The following is an 18,389-nucleotide window of genomic DNA, read 5'->3' on the forward strand; positions in this document are numbered from 1 at the left end:
GTAATATCTGGAACAACGGTATGTTGCACTTCTATTCAGACACATCCTTTGAAAAGCTCAGGTCCCAAGGCTGAAATTTTCAGCTCTGTGTGTGATTACATGGGCCACACTTGCGCTTTCTGCAGCCCACATCTCAGGAGGTTTGCTCAGAGAAAAGGTACAGACTGTGTAGTGCAAGAGCCACTGCCGGAGCCCTGTGAGGAAGCAAGTATTCCTCATCATGTAGGCCAAGGTGCTTTGTTCCCCACCGTTCTGTTGTTGGCTGTTGTCTGGAATGAATTGCCTGGGAACTGGAGAAAATCCATAAGATAAGAGCTGCCAGATCATGTCAAGAACGCTGCTTTGCCTTAGTTGTGTCAGGTAGGCAGAGCGGGTAGTGCTGCTGGGGGAACTGGTCAGAGCAGGGCCTGCGTGGAGCAGCCAGTCCTGAGAGTGCCCGTCAGCAGCCATCTTGGGCAGACTGGTGGAATGGGAAGCGATACCTGTTTCTGTCAGCAGGCTTGTGTTTTGAGGAATGAAACTAAACTTAGGAGAACAGGAGTAGTTTTACTAGCACTTAATGTCTTTAAAGTGGCTATTTGAAGCTTGGCGGATGTGTGTGTTCTGTTCCAAATGTAAGATTGCATACTCGCTGTAACGCTTACAGTTCATGTAGGTGCAAGTCTTTCCTCCAGGTTGATGTCTCTACATTCTCTGCTTCTAGGTTGTGCCTGGAGACAGAATAGTAGACAAGCATTGCTGTGCATACTGCAGCTGCTGCTGTGCCTCCTAATGGTGCTCTGTGCTCAAACAGCACGTTGTCCGAGGAGCGTTATGTTGCTGTGTTCCCCTCCCATCATAGTTGCCCATACATGTGTATTGGAAATAATCTCGACGCTGAATGTCAGCTCTGGGTCAGACTTGAGAATTCCAAGGTCTCTTAAACATCTGGTAGAGACCAATTTTTCTAAAACTCACCTGATTCTTAACAACATCTCTGGAAGCTATTCTTTTTTTTTTTTTAATATTTATTTTATTTTCTCCCTCAAGAAGTTTGAAACAAGGAGAAATACTAAGAACTTAGCTGACATCAGTATATGTAATTTTTCAGACAATTTCTAGCTGGTGCTCCTGAGGTCTGCTATGTAGATGAAGCTCTTTCTTTGTTGGGCTGACAGTGCGCGAGACCAGTTGAATTATGCTCCTGAACTAGCGAGCGATATCCAGGAGGCTGGCTGTTAAGGTATACTAAGACAAGCACTACAAAATTGTGCTTTATGGTGCATTACAAGAGAGAGGCTAGCTCATCAGGCCTCTTCAAATATTGCAGCAAGGTCCTAGGTGCCAGTTTACTTTTGTCTTTGTCTGTCTATATGTTCTAAATTAGTCTTAAAACTGTTTCTTAATCTTTCATTTTTGCCTTGTATGATGCTGTTTCAGGTTTCATGGTTATGATGTTAAATCAGGACGGAGAAAAACAATGAATGAACCAGGGGGAAAGGACAGCACTTTGCATGGTGTGTGCAATAATAACAACAGGGTTTATCTGGAAACAGAAGCGATGTGAAAACACTGGACTTTACCCCCTTTTTTAATGTCTTCTGATTATCTTTAATCCTATAAAACAAAGAAATTATGACCTAGTTAAAAGGTTGTTGAACTTATTGGGAGAGGTAAGTGCAGGCATTTACATGAGTACAACTCCACTGTTGTCAATTTGCAATAGAGTTATTTTTTATATTCTGATCTCTTTTAATGGCACGTAGCTTCACTGGCTGTTTGTGGCTGCAATGTTCCATATGCTTGTTATTTAAAAACTTACTGTTGTGTTCACTAAGCTTTAATAGAAAACAGAGTGTTTTTAGGATGTGGATAACTCCAAGTTAATAAGCAGCCACAAAAAAAATAATGAACAGTGAAAAATATCAAATTTCAGGAAAAATGTAGGTGGTCCTCCAAACTAATTTCAATGATGTCTGTTTATTTGATTTTTTGACTCATTTCTCAGTGAGTTTGTTTGAATTTTTAAATCATGTTGGTACAGGCTTCTTATTAATTACTTCTTATTAATTACTAATCCTATTCAAACAAGTCATGAAGAATACTCACCTGACAGTCTCAACAATCACTTGTCCTCCAGCAGGAACTGAGCAGAATTCTTTCCTTTATCGTGGTAAATATCTACTCAGTAATTTCAAAGGAAATTTAAGGATGATATTGAGAATGATATTGAGTCAAAATCTAGTAATATTTTTCCCCCATCTTATTCCCAAAACGCTTCTGCTTTATTTTAAGGAATTTTATTTTAAGTTTAAGTTAATTTTAATTTTATTTTATTTTACGTTTAACTCCCATTTGTCAGATATTATGGAGGGGATCTTTCCTTATGCTGTTAACTGAACAATTCGTGTTGCTCCTTAATGCCCAGATTGGTCCTCTTTGTTCTCCATGGCAATTTCTTCTCAGCTTTGTTCTGCCCACTGAATTTTACCTCTCCTTTTTTGTCAGCTCCAGGATTATTTGTTCTGTACTTACTCTGGGCTTAATCTGCAGGGCTGACCAAAAAGGTCAGAGGCCCTGTGTATGCATCTGTGGAAGAGGAAGAAATAGATTTCCTTACTGACAAACACGGCAGCCTTCTGATTCTCCTCTTTCCCTAGCATGAATTCCCTGTAAGCTCAAGCTCTTGCCAGAAGAGAGTACCTGATTCTTCTAATATTTCTTATTGCTTACCTACTAGGAAATTAATCTCTCTCCTATGAGAGAAATTTCTGTAGAACAGTATGTTAGGTTTCTAAGTAAACTTGCTTTTGATTTTCTTCCTCATTCACTTTGTAGGAACTGATCTTAACTCCATGTTTAAATTTAGCTTTTCATTTTTCACATTCACTGATCTCACCATGGCCAAAATAGCTTCCCTGATACATCTGTAATCTCTCGCTAGGGTTCCTTCTTATTTTATTTTATTTTTGGAAAATTGAGACAAATTAGAAAAGGCATGTGGGAAGTTTTCCTGCTCAGAAAAATAAGATTAACTCACCTCTTGAACGCTTTCCTCTTGAACACTTTCCTAACTCTCTTGGCTCATCATGTCTCCAAAATAGCTTGGTATAGAACTTCCAGATGAGTACATTGACTTAATCTGTTACCTTTGGCAACTATTAGTAGTGTTGAGTAGACTTTCTTCTCGCTGATAAGCAGTTGTTGTTGAAATTACTTTGTTGTTAGAACAGTTTCCACATACATAAAAGGTTCATAAACAAAGCCAAGGATAGTAACAGTAATCTGACTTGAAGTTTTGCGGTGCTATGTAGAGATTCTGGAAATTCTGCAGAAATGTCAAATAAATTAGTTTCAGTGTGGTTTTTTCATTATTATTTTTCAATCTAGACTGTCAACCCTTTATTGTCTAATTTGGATTAGACACTATTTTAAATATTACCCTTTAAATTTTTCAGATGTGCTGTAAGTTTTTGCACACAAAACTTAACAGCCAGGAGAACTGGGGTCTTGGACAAAGCTGGATTTTATGGTAGCATCAGCGCTGAGGAATGCCAGGGCTGCAGCCTGTAAAACCCAACGGGCGTTATGGACAGAGTGTGAGGAGGAGAATTACTTGAGGATCAGCAAGAAATAATCAGTCCTTAGCACTGAAATGTTACCTTTGATTGCTTTCTTCCATTGGAGGTTTTAAAATATAACTTCTGAACTTCAGAGTCAAGCACTTGACCTTTCCAATATTTAAGAGGGGAGGGGAATTCAAATGTTCTTTTCTCCTGCCACCATTTATGGCTTCAGTACATTACTGATTTTCAGGCTTCAAAAAGTCCAAAAATCCTTGCTTCCCTGGCACTTGCCGATCTTCAGATTTAAGTGCTATTAAGCCAGTTGTGCATTAACCTTAGTCAAAGCGTCATTGAAACAAATTATTTTAGTGTGGAGTAGACTAGTCCCTCTGACAGCACGCAGGGCATCTCTTTTAAAAGCAGTACAAAGAATTGTTGCAGAAAAATGTGGCATTATATCTGCTTGCCTGCAAGACTTACTTGAAGGCAGAGGATTTATTTTAAGATTGCCATGTGAAATGGTTCCTATTTATGTGGAACAGAGTTAAGGTTCTACTCATGATTTAAATGAAAAATATTCCCATTCATGGAAGCTGATTTTTGGAGGGTTAAGGGAGGATTTTCTACATGAAATCTGTAGGATTTCTCAGGGGGAGGCACCCGCCATTAAATAAAGAGTGATTTTTCTTTTTTTTTCTAATTTGGTTTGATTTCTTTTTTCTCAGCAGAACCATTCAGTTTCTCCTCTCTGGTTCTTGCTTTCTTGTCAAGATGGTTTAAATAGTTTGTAATCCTCTGGCTATTAATGATGCCCAGTGGTATTTTAGTGAGTGCCTAGTGGAGGTTTGTAAGTGAGAGAGAAAAATCTGTGTGTGAGAAATACCTGATGGAGAGTAAGCAGAGAAGAGAAATAAGTGCTGAAAAAAGGACTCGGTAAAGAAGTAATTTGTCTAGAAAATACTAGCAAGTTAGCAATGGGTGATACCATTGGCATCAACAGTGAAATAGTTTTAGTAGCCTCCTTGGTTTCACAATAAATGATGAAATGATAAATGCCATAGCTAGGGTTAAAAAGCATATGCAGTTTATACTTCCTAGAAAATAAAAAGATGATAAATATTTGCTTACATTCAAATTACATACCTTCTCTGTCTGTCATGGTGGTGAACAGTACCACTGGGACCTATTAGTGGTGGCAGCCATCATTTTGGCTTGGTTTCTTACAGTTGTTGAAGAGTTTGATTATTTATTTATTTTTTTTAGAAGACTCATTTCTGCTCTATTCAGCTGTAAGGAAGTGAGAGAGGTATTTGGGATCTTGTATCCATCTCCCACTACCTTGTTTTGTGTGCAGAGATACGTATCATACAGTTCTTAATGTCTGCAAGTATGCAGCTCTGAACTCTACCTGTGATTGGCATTGTGGTTTTACCTGGAGAAAATGTTTGTGTGCTTACACGTGTATGTTACTTAGGGATTTCCAAGAAGTGCTCAAAGGGACTGTTGGACTGTTAACGTTAAACTTGTGATTAAAAATAAAAGTCAGGCCAGCTAGGACACAGATGCTGTATCTGCAAAGCATCAATGAGATCAAACACTCCAATATGGTAATTGTAATGATAAGATTTTTGATTATGGCATGTCAAATATTGATAGTTTGGACTAACCTGTTGTGATTTGTCAATAGAGGGATGGAAATCTGCAGTGGAACCAAAGTTCTCTGCTGCAATTTTTTTTCCCCCTCTGAAGCAGCTGGTACCGACCCTGCAGGAGGTGCTGGTCTAGATGGTTTGCTTGGTCTTGCTAATCTGGCTGTTGCTGTTTCCTGTGTTTTGCTACCTTCGGTTGCAGCAGAATTCAGACAATGATTAGCACTTTTGAAAAGTATTTATATATCTGTTTTTATATAAAGTTTGTGCATGTCTTCTTAGAATCAAAGTAATTTGCAAAGGTGTAACTTTGGCCTTAACTTACAAACCAGACCTTCAGAACCCATGATACCTGGTGGCAATGAATACAGACATGCAACAGACATGATTGAAAACGGTTTTAAATGCCTTACATTACATTATTAATATTGCATCAAATTTTCTTAATGAACTGTTTAACAAATTACCAATAGCATGGGGTGGGTGGTTTTGGTGGTGTTGTGGTGTGTCGTCATCCCCCCCCTCCCCATGATGTCTGATTTCTTCACTACCAATAGAAATAACTAAATTGAAAATGGAAGGTCTTAATGGTTGCAGCCAACTCGCGCACTTGTGTAGTGTCAGACAAGTCAAACAGCAGAACGCAGTGACTGCCTGAGGGTCGGCTTGTTGCACGCCGCGTGTGGATGCTTACCAGAGAGGCTCAGGGGAGCAGAGAGCTCTCAGGAGCGCAGGCAGTGCCAGGGGAGGCAGGGCTGTGCAGCGTCCTGTTTGTATCAGAGCCGCTTCTCCCCCATGCAGGAACTTCAGAAAACTTTCTTTCTCCTGTGTCTTGCATTGCATTTGCAACTTGGGAGATTTTAAGTAGATTCAGCTCAGTTAATTATTCTCAAGTATTTAGACTCCTTATCAGAAATGCAATGTGCTCTAGAAACCCGTGGTATTAATTCAGGGCTTGAGATAAACTAAGCATCTGCAGAGGCACCATCTCTCTGCAGGCTCTGGATGGGCCTCTTTTGTAGTAGGGGCACTGCTTGAACAAGACACAGCTTTGTATGTTCAGCCTCAGCATGTAAGTGTATTTTCCAAGTGCTAACTCTGGGCAGAACTACAATACCAAACATTGCTGGCCACAATTAATTTTCCTAAGAAACACGTACCTGGATTGTAAGTTACAGAGTACACATCTGAGTACTCTAGTACTACGTGTGCTGGAGATGGATTTCAGGTTGCTTTCTTTTAAGTTCATCCTGTCAAGGCACTGATGGTGGAGTAGCATTAGGGTCCTCTTTTTTGGCCTGGTGCTTCAGGTAGTGACAGGCAAAATAAGCACTGTTAGCCTCCTGGCTCAGCTTCCTGAACTCAGCGTTCTTGAAACTGAGTTCATATTGAACAACTTCGTTTAATTTTTCATTTTAAATAGTGCTATTGCTTCAGTGAAGGCCCTGTTTCAAAATGAAAGGCGTTTTTAAGGATCAAGTGTAGTTCATTGCATCGTTATTCACTTCGTGCTAGTTCTTTGGGAAGTGTCTTCAGACACCTGATTGTTGCAAAAATATTTTTGCAAAGGAAGAGCTTTTTTTCTGTGTCCTAAAAATGTTAGTTTTGAATTCAAGTGAAATATATTACTTTACTAAGGCTGCGGAGCGATGTATGAAAAACAGATAAGATGGTACTGTGTGTGCCCTCTGATTTAATAGAGCCCATTTGCCTTTCGTCAGAGGTACCTTTCTTGGCTTCCTGCCCTTTGTGCTCAAGCAAATGTCTTTAGCTACACACAGCTTACCATCTTAAATGCACTTTAAAGATGGTAATTTAAAAGCCCTGTATAGCCAAAATAGTTCTGTTCCGGAACGACTCACAGCATGGTCTTTAAAACAGAACACCCAGCTACTAAGCTGTTCTGTGTCACCTCAAAACATCTGCTGGAAAACAAGGCTATAATAGATGCATTGTTCTAAGATGCTCTTTTTTCTTTTTGTTAAGTCTTGTTAAATAGCCTGTAGTTCATTTCAGCAGAACAGGGCCCTTTTCTCTTGCAGCAGGAAAAACTTTCCTCCTTCAAGGATATTACTGAATGTGTGAGTGCCCGTACTTTCTTTTACTTCTTTTAGGAGACTCGGATTAAGAGCTAATCTGATTCAAATGGTGGCTATTCCATCTTCTTAGCGGTTTTTCTACCATGTGTATGGCTCCCTCGTTCTTCCCCACTCCTTCAGTTGCACCTGCATCCTGACTCCTCACTCGCTGAGGAGGGACGGTGCTCATGTACTTGGCCGTGCTTCGTTCTCCCTTGCTCTTATTTCTGTGACTGAATGCCTGTCGCTTCCTAGGTTCTGCTCTTTATCCACAATCCTTGCCCTCGAAGTGCGTGCCCTGTATTCCTCCTACTGACACCCCGCTGTTCTGCAGTCCGTGGCGCAGCCGTCCTGCAGAGGAGACAGCGCGACGGGCTGGGTGCTGTGCTACAGCATCAGCCTCCGTCCACAGCTCCCCTTCCTCCTCTGCTTGGAAATAGCGTGTGAAGTAAAATTAAGTATTCCTCTTCCACAGGGAACTTCTGCAGGTAATGTTAGGCCTACAGGTCTAGAACTCAGAAGTTAAAAATAGAAAATAAAGGTAGGTTTGTTATTCTGGGAGCTCGTAACCCGAGCGGACCCTTCGGAGGTAGTCAGCGGAGAAAGAATCTCCTGTGGCCGCTTTGTTTTTCCTCCTTTGATCAAGAGTGTTTGCCTCCGAAATGGCAAAGTTTAAAGACTATCTACAAAAAGGTCTGCTATGAACCAGCCCCTGAGAAATGACTGTATCTGTAGGCAAGCTGGAAACAACATTTCCGCTGCCAGATGAACTTTTAGACAGTTAAATTCTGATCGCAGTGGGGAAAGGAAAAAGGAACACCAAGTAATGAAAAACACTTTTATTTAAAAAAAAAAAAAATCTGTGAAGTTAATTGCATTCCATTTTAAGTATGGCTCATAATATCCACATACAAGTCAGGTTCATTTCTAGCAAACACAATAACTTGATGTCATTTGATTAGGAACAATTTTATCTTAATTCACATAATCACATAAACTCTTCTCCCACTTCAAAACAACTGACTTCTAGATTTCTTAAATCTAGATACATTCAGGCCTTTTAAGTGTCAGATACAAGAAAAGTACTTTCATGAAGAAGACAACACGTTCGTTTAATTACAACTGGGATATGGAAAATGTTAAGATCCCTAAAAGGATGTTTTGTGTTTAATTATGAAATATGCTTCTGTCTTTATGCCCGTGGGAATATTTATTGCATGTCTGCCATTGTACTACATAAAGTACAGACATTTCTGGTGAGTTTCAATGAATTTGGGGATGAACAAAGGAACACACACAAAACAGTAGTAAGATACCGCATGTGGATATTTCTTGACAGCTAGTCTTTTACTGTTTGTCAAGATTTGATCCAAATGGAGCTGCATATGGCTGTAGGAGTATCAGGCTCTCTCGAAGATACGAGAATCTGATTGTGTACATGTCAAAGCAGCTGACTTGCATAAACTCATGGTTTCTTGTGCTTTCTGTCAAAATATCTGGACTGTTAGTTGTCACAAAAGGTGATTTTAGCTTACTACAAACATCTGTCTGGTATCTGGGCCTGGTTAAGATTACGTTTCCTTTGCATCCAGGATTTCCAGTAAATAGCAAGAACAGCAGGGTCAGCCTAACAGCATGCGGTATCTCGGAGCCCGGTGTAGTCATTTGAGCTGCCTTATCTTTGTGCTCACACCTCTGCTGACAAAAGATCTGCAAATGCTCTTTGGGTAGGCAGCATTCATTTTCCCTGCGATTCAGGGCTGTGCCTAAATATGTGAATTTATGGTAGTTGATCTGTCTTGTGAAGAATGCCACTGTCCCTAATCCCACCCCTGGCTCAGCAGGATGTGATTCTTGGATGCCACACATGGCCACCGGAGGCTCATGGCTCCGCGTGAAGGAGAGAGGGGGGCAGCCCCTGTCCTTGGAGCATCCCACGGGACGGAGCCCAGGCTCATGGCCACCGTGGAAGGATCGGGGGAGCCTGAACCAGTGTCTCTGTAGGTTTGCTGACTGATGGCATTTAGGAATCGCCCTAATTTCAGTCTCCCTCTTGGACTCATGATGCCCCAAGCAGTCCTTCTATGATCCCTTTCCTCTTCAACACTGCTGCTCGAGTGCTCAGTCCCCCCTGCTGTATTGGGAAGGGCCTGATTCTCCCCTGTCCCTTTGTGAGACAGGCCAAAACCCCTTTGGCTATACATCCTTGCCCATGGTCATGCTGAATTTAGTATTTGACTGTTTGTTCCAGGGTTTTCAGTGAACCACAGAAGTTCGCAGAGCCTTGAGCGCCAGCCCTGTAAGCCCTTCCTGCTGCTTGTATCATCCCAGTTACCTTCTGGTCTGGGCCTTCAGCTGGGACAAGGGGTGGCCCCCCTGGAACTTGTGCTGCTCGTTCCTAGTCCCTCAGGGCCCTCGCTGCTACCAGCCAAGTCCCTCAGCTACCCAGCAGGCAGCAGCGTTTGCTGGGCTGGCTGGCGTAGGCCCATGGCACGCGTCCTCCTCGCTCTTACCACTCCTCAAGCCCTGGGATTTGACCAGTTGTGGGAAACCTTATCATAGAAAACATGATATAAGATATGAAAATACCTCGGCAAAGCTGAGATCCAGGCTGTGCAGGGCTGAGGCTTGGCGTTCTGGAAGTCACGGGGTTGCAGACACAGCCAACGCTGTTCCTCAGCGAGCAGGGAAATAAGATGGTAATTGAGCTGCAGCTGCAAAGAGCAGTCGGCGCTTCCACCTCTTCCCAGACAGCTTCACCTCCATCGTGAGGAGAAAAAAAAAAACGTTTGAGAAGTTGGGCTTGGAAATGTTGACTGGTCGCTCGCGGACTTCTTCAGGAGGCTGTTGCAGAAGTGGGCCCGTTCTTACATTTGGGAGCACTGCGCATGGCGGCCGCATCAGGGAAAGTGGAATATGGAGTGTAGAGGGGGTACGCTTGGGGGGAGTTGGTGAGAACACTCGAACAAAAGGGAATTGTGAAAATATAGCTGAGCAGCATCAAAATGTGAAATACTAACACAACGATAGAGACGTTTGTCCTTGATTTCTTACTGTGAAAACTTCTGTATGTAACTCAGCCAGAGCTGCATTTATTTTCTTAGCGCTGTTTTCATTCCCGAAATGAGTGTTTATGAGAAATAGGTAACAGAAAGCAAGGTCATCCTGTGCCAGAAGAGTCCTCTAAATCTGACACCGGTTTGCTTCCGGAACTTCAGATGTACAAACATTGCTGCGGGTTTGGGAAGGCAACTGGCTGTTTCCTTTGATCAGGTATCAATGTTAGCATTTTAGGGCTAAACCCTTGTCTCTGCTGGGACACTGGAACAGGTTTCTAAGGCCTTTACGGAATTCAGGGCTTGTGCCAGTGTTGATGAATGGACTTCTAAAAACTGTCAGGCTTTGTAGAAAGCCTGGCTAGGGTACTGGTGAGCTTGGCACTGGGAGCCCAGATCCTGACCAGATAGAAATTGTGTATAGGGAGGCCAGGCCAGGAGAACAGCAGAACAAATTACAAATGACGCCTAAAGGAGGAAAAAGAATTTGGAAAACATCACGGATTTGGCGTTTGTGGGTTGACTGCCCCAATTATAAAACTACAGTTTTCATCAGGCTTCCCCTGACTGGCTAACGTGGAGCCTATCCTAAAGTACAGGGACTGTGCTTTTGATCACTTACACTCCAGTGAATTGAGGGGGAGAAGAAAGGGGGAAAAAAAAAGACAGAAACTTAATTCTAACTAATAAGAGAGTGATCTATATTTTTTTTTTTCCTCACAAAAAATAATGGGCTTGCTCTGCAAATCACAGGGGTGATAGCTTTTTGGGTCACCTGTTTTCATGTTGGGCCTTGAGTGTGCAGAAATTCAGCTTTTCCAAGAGAAGTGTGGGTAAGGACGTTAGCAGCCGCTCTTCTCCCTGAGAGCACTGAGCTGGGGACACTGCTTTTCCTTGCCCTGTGCAAGGCTAGGTTTACAGACCTGATTCTTCTCATGGTCTGCAGAACCATCAGAAAGGTAGTGACACGGCTAGCGAAGAGTTGTACAACTTCCCAGGAGAAGTTGCAGCACAATCACGTAGCAAATATTGAGTCTACAAAACGGGTGCTCTTATGCTGACACTCCCAGAGGGTTTCTGGTTGTCGCTTGTGTGATTTTGTTTTGTTTCCTCCCTTTTCTCTTTCAAACTACTGTGTTACCCCTCCTATGGGAAAGGTGACTTCCAGACCGATGGAGACATTCAAAAAAAAAAAACAACAACAAAAACTATACACAGAAAGTAGACTGTTTTTTTCTGTGTTGTACTCCTAATCTTCATGTTGCTTGCTTTCAAAGAACTCATGAGCATGATTTTGGTCACAGGAGGCTGGCTATCCAAAACTTTTTTTCACTGGGAAGAAAAAAAGAAAAAAAAAAAACCACTTACTGCATCTGGCTGGACTTCTAGGAGTAGGTATTGTTCCCTGTAAATTACTGATTCAAAACATACTCGAATGAGCAGGTCAGCTCTATAGTCAGCAAGCTTTGTATGCATAGCAGTGTTCCCTTTGTAACTGTGACTGATTGATAGAATAATTTCTATTCTCAGAAGTACTGATGTGTTTTAAGAAAAAAATCTGGTTATCTTACATTCTGTTCAGCTTGATGCAAAACGTCATCGATCTTGGCAAATCTTATTGGGGAAGATGGGGAAGTTGTACTGATTTTGTAACGAGCGTTTCACTGATACGGACATTTAAATCAAGTAGTGGTCTTGAGAGGTTTCTCTTCCTCATTCTGCTTGGGTTTTTTGGTTACTTTTATAATTTTGGTTTTGGTTACTTTTATATTTTTTCTAGAAAGTCTGTACAACAGAGGCACTAAACACAACATTAAGTCACAAAATATCCAGCTAAATATTCTAAAATGGTCGAGTTAAGAAAGAAAATGAAGGATTGTTGTTTCAAGCTGTGAATCACTTTTTAAAGTAACCATTGGTAAGATTTGACTACAGATGTGCCAGTTTTCAACAGCTGCAGACTAGACTGCCTAACAAACATCTTCCTGAGAACAAGTACCATGTACTTGAGACTCAGTATTGCTCTGCTTTTCTTTAAATGAGAATATAGACCCCAGGGACGACCTGCTAGTCCTGAGACTTGAAAACCGAGGGTTAGTGACAAAGAACTACTGTAACTTTCCTAGTTCCACAGAGGTGGACCACGTAACAAAAAAACCAGCATGTTATACCTCAGGTTGTATTAAATCGGAGATTTTGATGTTCACTGAGATCTTTAAGACTGATAATACACCAAAACCCAAACATCTACTTTGCAGAGGAAAGAGAGGAACGTTTAAAGTACTGAAATTGTCTTCAGTCTTTTACAAACACCTAATTAACTAGTGCATGTTGACACAACAAGCGGGAAGAGCCAGCTATAAAGGTGTTGTAAATTAAACCTGTCTCCAGACATAGCGCGAAGACCTGCAAATGAAGTTCCTGGACGTTTCAACTGACGTGCCTTCTGATAGCTCTTTACATAAGATGTAAACCTTAATGAAACCTCAAATGCTGTAAGCTGTTATTAATTAGACTTTAATTGATGGGCCAGTGGTCCACCATATCACACACGGACTGCCACAAGTTCTGGAAAAAAAGCACTCAGCAGCTGTTTTCAGAGCTTGGCTGTCAGCTGCAAAGTTAAAACTCTGTGCAGGAAGCACAGCTTTCATGCGACTACGTTATTTCAGGCTTCTCAAACAAACTCCCACATGAAGCAATAACTACCTTAAATGTCTAAATGTCTTTTCCTGTCTGTTTTCCAAATGCCTTTGACATTGTTCTTAACTAAGAAATACAGTGTATAGGAAATTAGAAGAACAATGAACTGTGTTTGGCTACTAAGTCCTTGTTGTCTGGTCTATGGGAGAACATTCACATAAGGCAGCTATTGTTAACAACACAATAAATGTATTTTGAGTTTGCAAGCTTAGAAATCTATAGTAGTGTGGATTAGCTTACAATACTCATAATGTTACTTAATTATCTCAGATTAGTTTTGATAATTAATATGGTCTAGTTTTTGTGTATTTTTATTGTGATACATTTATTGTTATTTTTAAGGAATAGATCTGACTGCAATTCTTGTATAGATGTTCTGAAAACAATCTACCTGGGCAAAATCTATTGCCTTTAAAGCACAAATAGCAATAAACACTGAAGAACAGTACAAAAAGGTGCTGAAAAATTTACAGTAAACCAGTAACTCTGATGCTCTTACTCTTTGTTAATAAATCCACAATAAGTGTTTCCCTTTCACTTTTTGAGTATTTTAGACCTCTTTTTGAAGCCATATTACTGCTTCTGAAAGCAGCAGTGCTGTTTTCAGAAGGGACGTTTCTGTAAGGCAGAGACCTACAGCTAGAAAGAAATGTTGTTGCCTTCTCTCAGTTCCTGTACGTGCTCTCCAGAGCTTTCATTACTGGTGAAAGTTAATTATATTGTGAGATTCTCTGAACTACTGCCCGCTCCTAAACTGGCTCTACCTAATGCAATTGTTAATAAGCATATTTTAAATATGCACTTAGAAAAACAGAGCTGTATGTAAGAGCTGTACTATGAGTAGGGCTTGGTTTCTTCTCAAACATAATGGTCAAAGCAACAGTGCAGAAGAAAATTATTGAAGGCTTTATAGTTTGCAGCTGTGACTGTGTAGGCAAGTAGATAAATACGAACATGTAACCTAACGAGAAAAGCTAAATAACTGTATCAAAAACTTGTGCTGAAGGTAACTTCCAAGTACATCTTTGGATCATCAAGCAAAGCCTGCAGAAATGTATGCAGAACTAAACGAACTTCAGTGAAGTAAAAGTACAACAACCAGAAGCCAGAGTTCTCTTGCACTAAGGCTGTTTGTCTGTGATCCTAAAAGGCAGTTTTGTTCTTTTAAGTTTTGTTAAATGAAGATAGCTGGCTTTCAAGAACACATCTCCTAAAGACAGACTTGACCTTTTCTTCAAACTATTGCTTTGTTTACTGTAACAGAAGTTCTGAGATCTTGAAAATGCTATGCTCTTCAGACAGCTCTGTCATACACCATAGTTAATATTGCATTTAGAAAGTAATGATATGAAACTTACCCTCAACAAAAATGGATCAGGTTTTAAGGTTTATTTCAGAAATGTTGATATACATGGTATTAATTACAGTTCTTTTTTAAAAGTTATGTTAATGGAGTTTTTTTGAGTTTTAATATAATGACAAAATTATAGATATGAAGATATCTGAATGCTGTACGAATTCTTTTTGTCACGTTGCCATCCAGGTCACAGTATTTCAGTCTTATTTCTGGCCAAGCTGGGACAGCTGCACATGAAGAGACAAAAAACAGGTTGGTAACTTTATTCTTTCAGTGCAATGAATATCCAGTTCATACAGTAAACATTTCTGTCTGATAACCTCTGGTAATTTCTTACATCCAAACGCATGCTAGTAACAGAATATTTAATGTGTACCTTCACAGGAGAGGATCTGGGTTTCATATCATATGATATGAATAAATTTCAGTGTTAAAGCAATAGTACATACAGTCAGTTTTGAAAGAACAAAGAAACTGATAAACTGGCTGAAGAGCCATAAGCTGATAGTACTGTTTCATTTCCTTTGAGTGCAACAAGAATGAATTTGTTTCTTAAAAATGTAGGTCTGAATAACAATTTATTCTCTTGTTGGGAAGAAGTAAAACCATACTGATGAGCTATTACTGCTGATTGTTGTGAATAATATGTGTTTTTCATTTTTATTGGAAAGAGTGAGAGAAGTAATGGCAATGATAAGTTTATTAACAGCATTAAAAAGACTGATTTTAATGTAGGTGGGGGCAGCCTGAAGTTCCCCTTATGCCAGTACTCATATATTTGTAACAAAACTTAGGACAAAAGTTTCAAGCTCACAGTTGAGTAGTGATTTTAGGCTGGAAATGTTGCTAGAGTAGCCTGGAAAGACATGCTGTTTGTGGAAAGTATCAAGAACAGAGTAATTTGTTTTTTTTTTTTTTCCCTGTTAGGATTTATGCTAAGGCAATTATTATGAGTTCAACCGCATTACTTGTGAACTCACATGGACAATACAGGCCTTCAAAAGTTAACAACTCCAACCCCCACGCTACAATCAGGTGAAAACAGTGTAACAAATACATTAATTTGTCACAGCAATTTGTTTTTGTAAAAAAAAAAAAAAAGAGAGCTATAATATTAAAAAATAAAAATTAAAAAAATAAAGGTTATGGAAATAATATTTGTTACTGTAAGCAGTGTTATGATGGTGTTGTTGTCAAAGGTACGTACCTGCTTTATAAATTGTGTAGCATTAAAAAGTTCACTGCAGCCATAGAGGACATGTTTTCCTTGTTTACCCTAATAAAAAGGAAAGTCAGGAAGAAATTGAGTGTTCAACAGAGCAGCAGAAGTGGCTTTAACTAAGTGCATACCAAAAACCTATTTCTCGATGATTTTTAAGTCGTGCACTTTTTGTCAAAAAAGAAAAAGTAGAGTTGGTCCACCACAGGAATAAATAATAATTAAATTGAAGTGGAAAAGAGGAGAGTTGAGGCATAAAGACGTGGAAAAATGTGGCATTATACACTTTTCAACTCATTAGAATGTGAAGTTCTTTGATGCATCTATGAATGGCTTGGGGAAAGTAATAACCTTATCTGAAAGGTCCTCCTCCCTGCTGCCTCCCACAAAAAAAGAACAAACTCTACCCCCTAGAACAACTGGGCATTGCTGTAAGAATAGTAACAGCATATTTCTGTTGTATTACAGCCAGAAAGCTTCTATCTGTCATTTGTTTCCCTATGATGACGTTTGAAGCAGATCTTTTTTTATTTGTAAAAGGATTTTGAAACAACATTACCTTGAGCTATGTTGGATACATAATAATCCTAGTTTGCAGTGAACAGTTTGATAGTATTTGATAGTGCATCATTTTAGAAGTGAAAATCCGTATAAGTAATATGAAGTTTCAGACTGAATTTGCTCCCACTTGTGGGCTAATAATGCCATGGTTCCTTGAAGTTCAAGTATAGGCTCATTCAGAAATCTGTTTCACTGTTAAATTAATTTGCATTTTCCCCTATTAGTCTAATTTCTGCAATTGAAAAAACAAACAGAAAACACCTTTCTCTTGGTGTTTTCTGCTGTCTGTGAGTTATATATGATAAACAGTTAGGAGAATGGGCAAGACAAAAACAGCACAAAGAGGCCTATCTGTGTAAACTTACATTTTACTGACAGGAAGTTAAAGCTTACTTATTAAAGAGCAAAATAGGAATGCAAGCCCTCACAAAACAATTTTGTCCCATATATATTGCCAATTGTGCTGTTTCAGCAGAAAGTCACAGAAGCAGATTCTAACAGTCAGTAGCTGGTGGTCACATGCTAATGGGGGAGATGGTAATCCTGGTTCAAGTCCTCATCTTTATTAATTTTGAGTGGTTTGTGGTAATAAGCTATTCTTGTCTCTGAGAAGGAACTCAAGCTTGGTTCTTCCCATGTTTCAGGCCAGTTTATTAAACGAGGTCTGGTTTTGATCTAAAATTATTTTGACAGATATATTTTGAGAGATTCGGTTTTCAGTAATATGAATGAATAGCATTTAACGAAAAATTAAAAAAAAAATTCAAACACTAGAAAGAATTGTGAGCACCTTTCAAATAGAGCACCTTTCAGGCAGCTCTAAAATACACATTCCTGTACAATTCCAGTCTTACATAGAATCACAGAATCATTTAGGTTGGAAAAGACCTCTTAGATCAACTAGTCTAATGAGACCATAAAGGTGAGGCAGGCTTCCCCCCTGGGAGGTCATATCCCGCTGATCAAGTACACAGTCTGATTGGGGAAACGTCCAGCACACTTCAGCTCTAACAACTGATCATGAAGATCATGATCATCTTTGTCTACAGGTTCTGGAACAGCAAAACAGAAAACCCATGCCCAACCTCTCATTCTCCACAAGACCTAACATTACTATAATTCCTGAAGCTTTCAGTTCTGTCTGTTCTTTCCATCTGCTTACCCTATCATTTCCTGCTTGCCCTCTTATTCCTCAGAAACTTCAGATTCTTGCCACTTCTATATGAAAAACCGGGTGTTTAACTTGCCATCTTATAAAAGTTCTGTATATACATATAGATGTGCATACACAGCTAACCTCAGGTATGTCAGTATGCAGCTAGGTATCTTAAGGAGCGTATTAGTCTCTGGCAAATTCAGGTTTATTTTAGTTGAAGTAACAAATACACATGTTGTTGGCCATCTTTTGAATTGATACGGCACCTGAAATAGCTTTGGGTAAACTAAGGAGCAGCAAAAACTTTGACAATGCACTCTGCTACAGTTAGAATGTTCTAAAGAGTTTGAAGAATATTTTAAGTGCTAAGGTGAACCTAAACACTTCCTGTAACTTTCCTCTTCCTCTCCTTTCCCCTATTCAGACCAGCTATGTTCCAAAATGGCTGCCTGAGGAGGAAAACAGCCTAGCTCACAAGTTCTAACTTCCTGTTTTGTGTTATTTACTAGAACAGAAAATTACTAAGTGCTTGTTACGTGAAAGCTATATTTTTCAGTTACTAATATTTCATATTTATTCTTTTCTAGGAAAACCTTCAACGTAATCTACCACAGGACAGGAAGGTAGAACCATGTTGGTGAGGTAACTGATTTTACTATACGGTAAAATCAGGCAGGAAGAATGATATGCTGTTGCTCTTAAATAACGTATTTCCTAATTCTAAATTTTATCAAGGTAAGAGCTTGCATCTCATTCCCGCCCCTGCAAGAATTCTAATGATTTGGTTACTTTTCTCCCTCCACTGTTTTTTTGGTGTTTGTGTTCTGTTAGGCTGGCAAGCTGGAACCAGAGATGTTAAATCCCTTACACCACCATTACGTAGTCGGTTACACATTTTCTTCTTTGTGCATATGATAACTCTTATGATTTCTACACACAATCAAATGATCCAACATTTCAAGAATGAGTTGCCTTCAACTCATTAGCAAAAACTTCTAAATGTAGGTTAGTAATAAATGCTGAGATACTGATGTGGAGATTTTGTCCAGAGGAGTTGTGGATGCC

At 39.8% G+C, this 18,389-nt stretch overlaps 1 protein-coding gene and 1 long non-coding RNA gene across 4 annotated transcripts in view; one reads left to right on the plus strand and one right to left on the minus strand.

Moving 5' to 3' along the window:
• The window catches only part of LOC310899976, a 44,296-nt gene that overhangs the window by 17,101 nt on the left and 8,806 nt on the right, over positions 1-18,389 (plus strand). For all 3 annotated transcript variants that reach the window (XR_014584742.1, XR_014584743.1, XR_014584744.1), the window contains 3 exons: positions 14,575-14,640; positions 15,316-15,423; positions 17,912-18,059. This is a non-coding gene — a long non-coding RNA (uncharacterized lncRNA). The remainder of the gene's footprint in view (positions 1-14,574; positions 14,641-15,315; positions 15,424-17,911; positions 18,060-18,389) is intronic.
• Positions 14,406-18,389, minus strand: part of SCFD1 (sec1 family domain containing 1) — a 45,343-nt gene continuing 41,359 nt past the window's right edge. The window contains exons 24-25 of the mRNA XM_083837143.1: positions 15,596-15,664; positions 14,406-14,615 (exon numbers count right to left, since the gene is read on the minus strand). Of these exons, the coding sequence (XP_083693269.1) occupies positions 14,592-14,615; positions 15,596-15,664 (93 nt within the window). The 3' untranslated portion in view covers positions 14,406-14,591. The remainder of the gene's footprint in view (positions 14,616-15,595; positions 15,665-18,389) is intronic.

This window comes from Anser anser (genome assembly GCF_964211835.1).
Source record: "Anser anser genome assembly, chromosome: 5".
NCBI lineage: Eukaryota > Metazoa > Chordata > Aves > Anseriformes > Anatidae > Anser > Anser anser.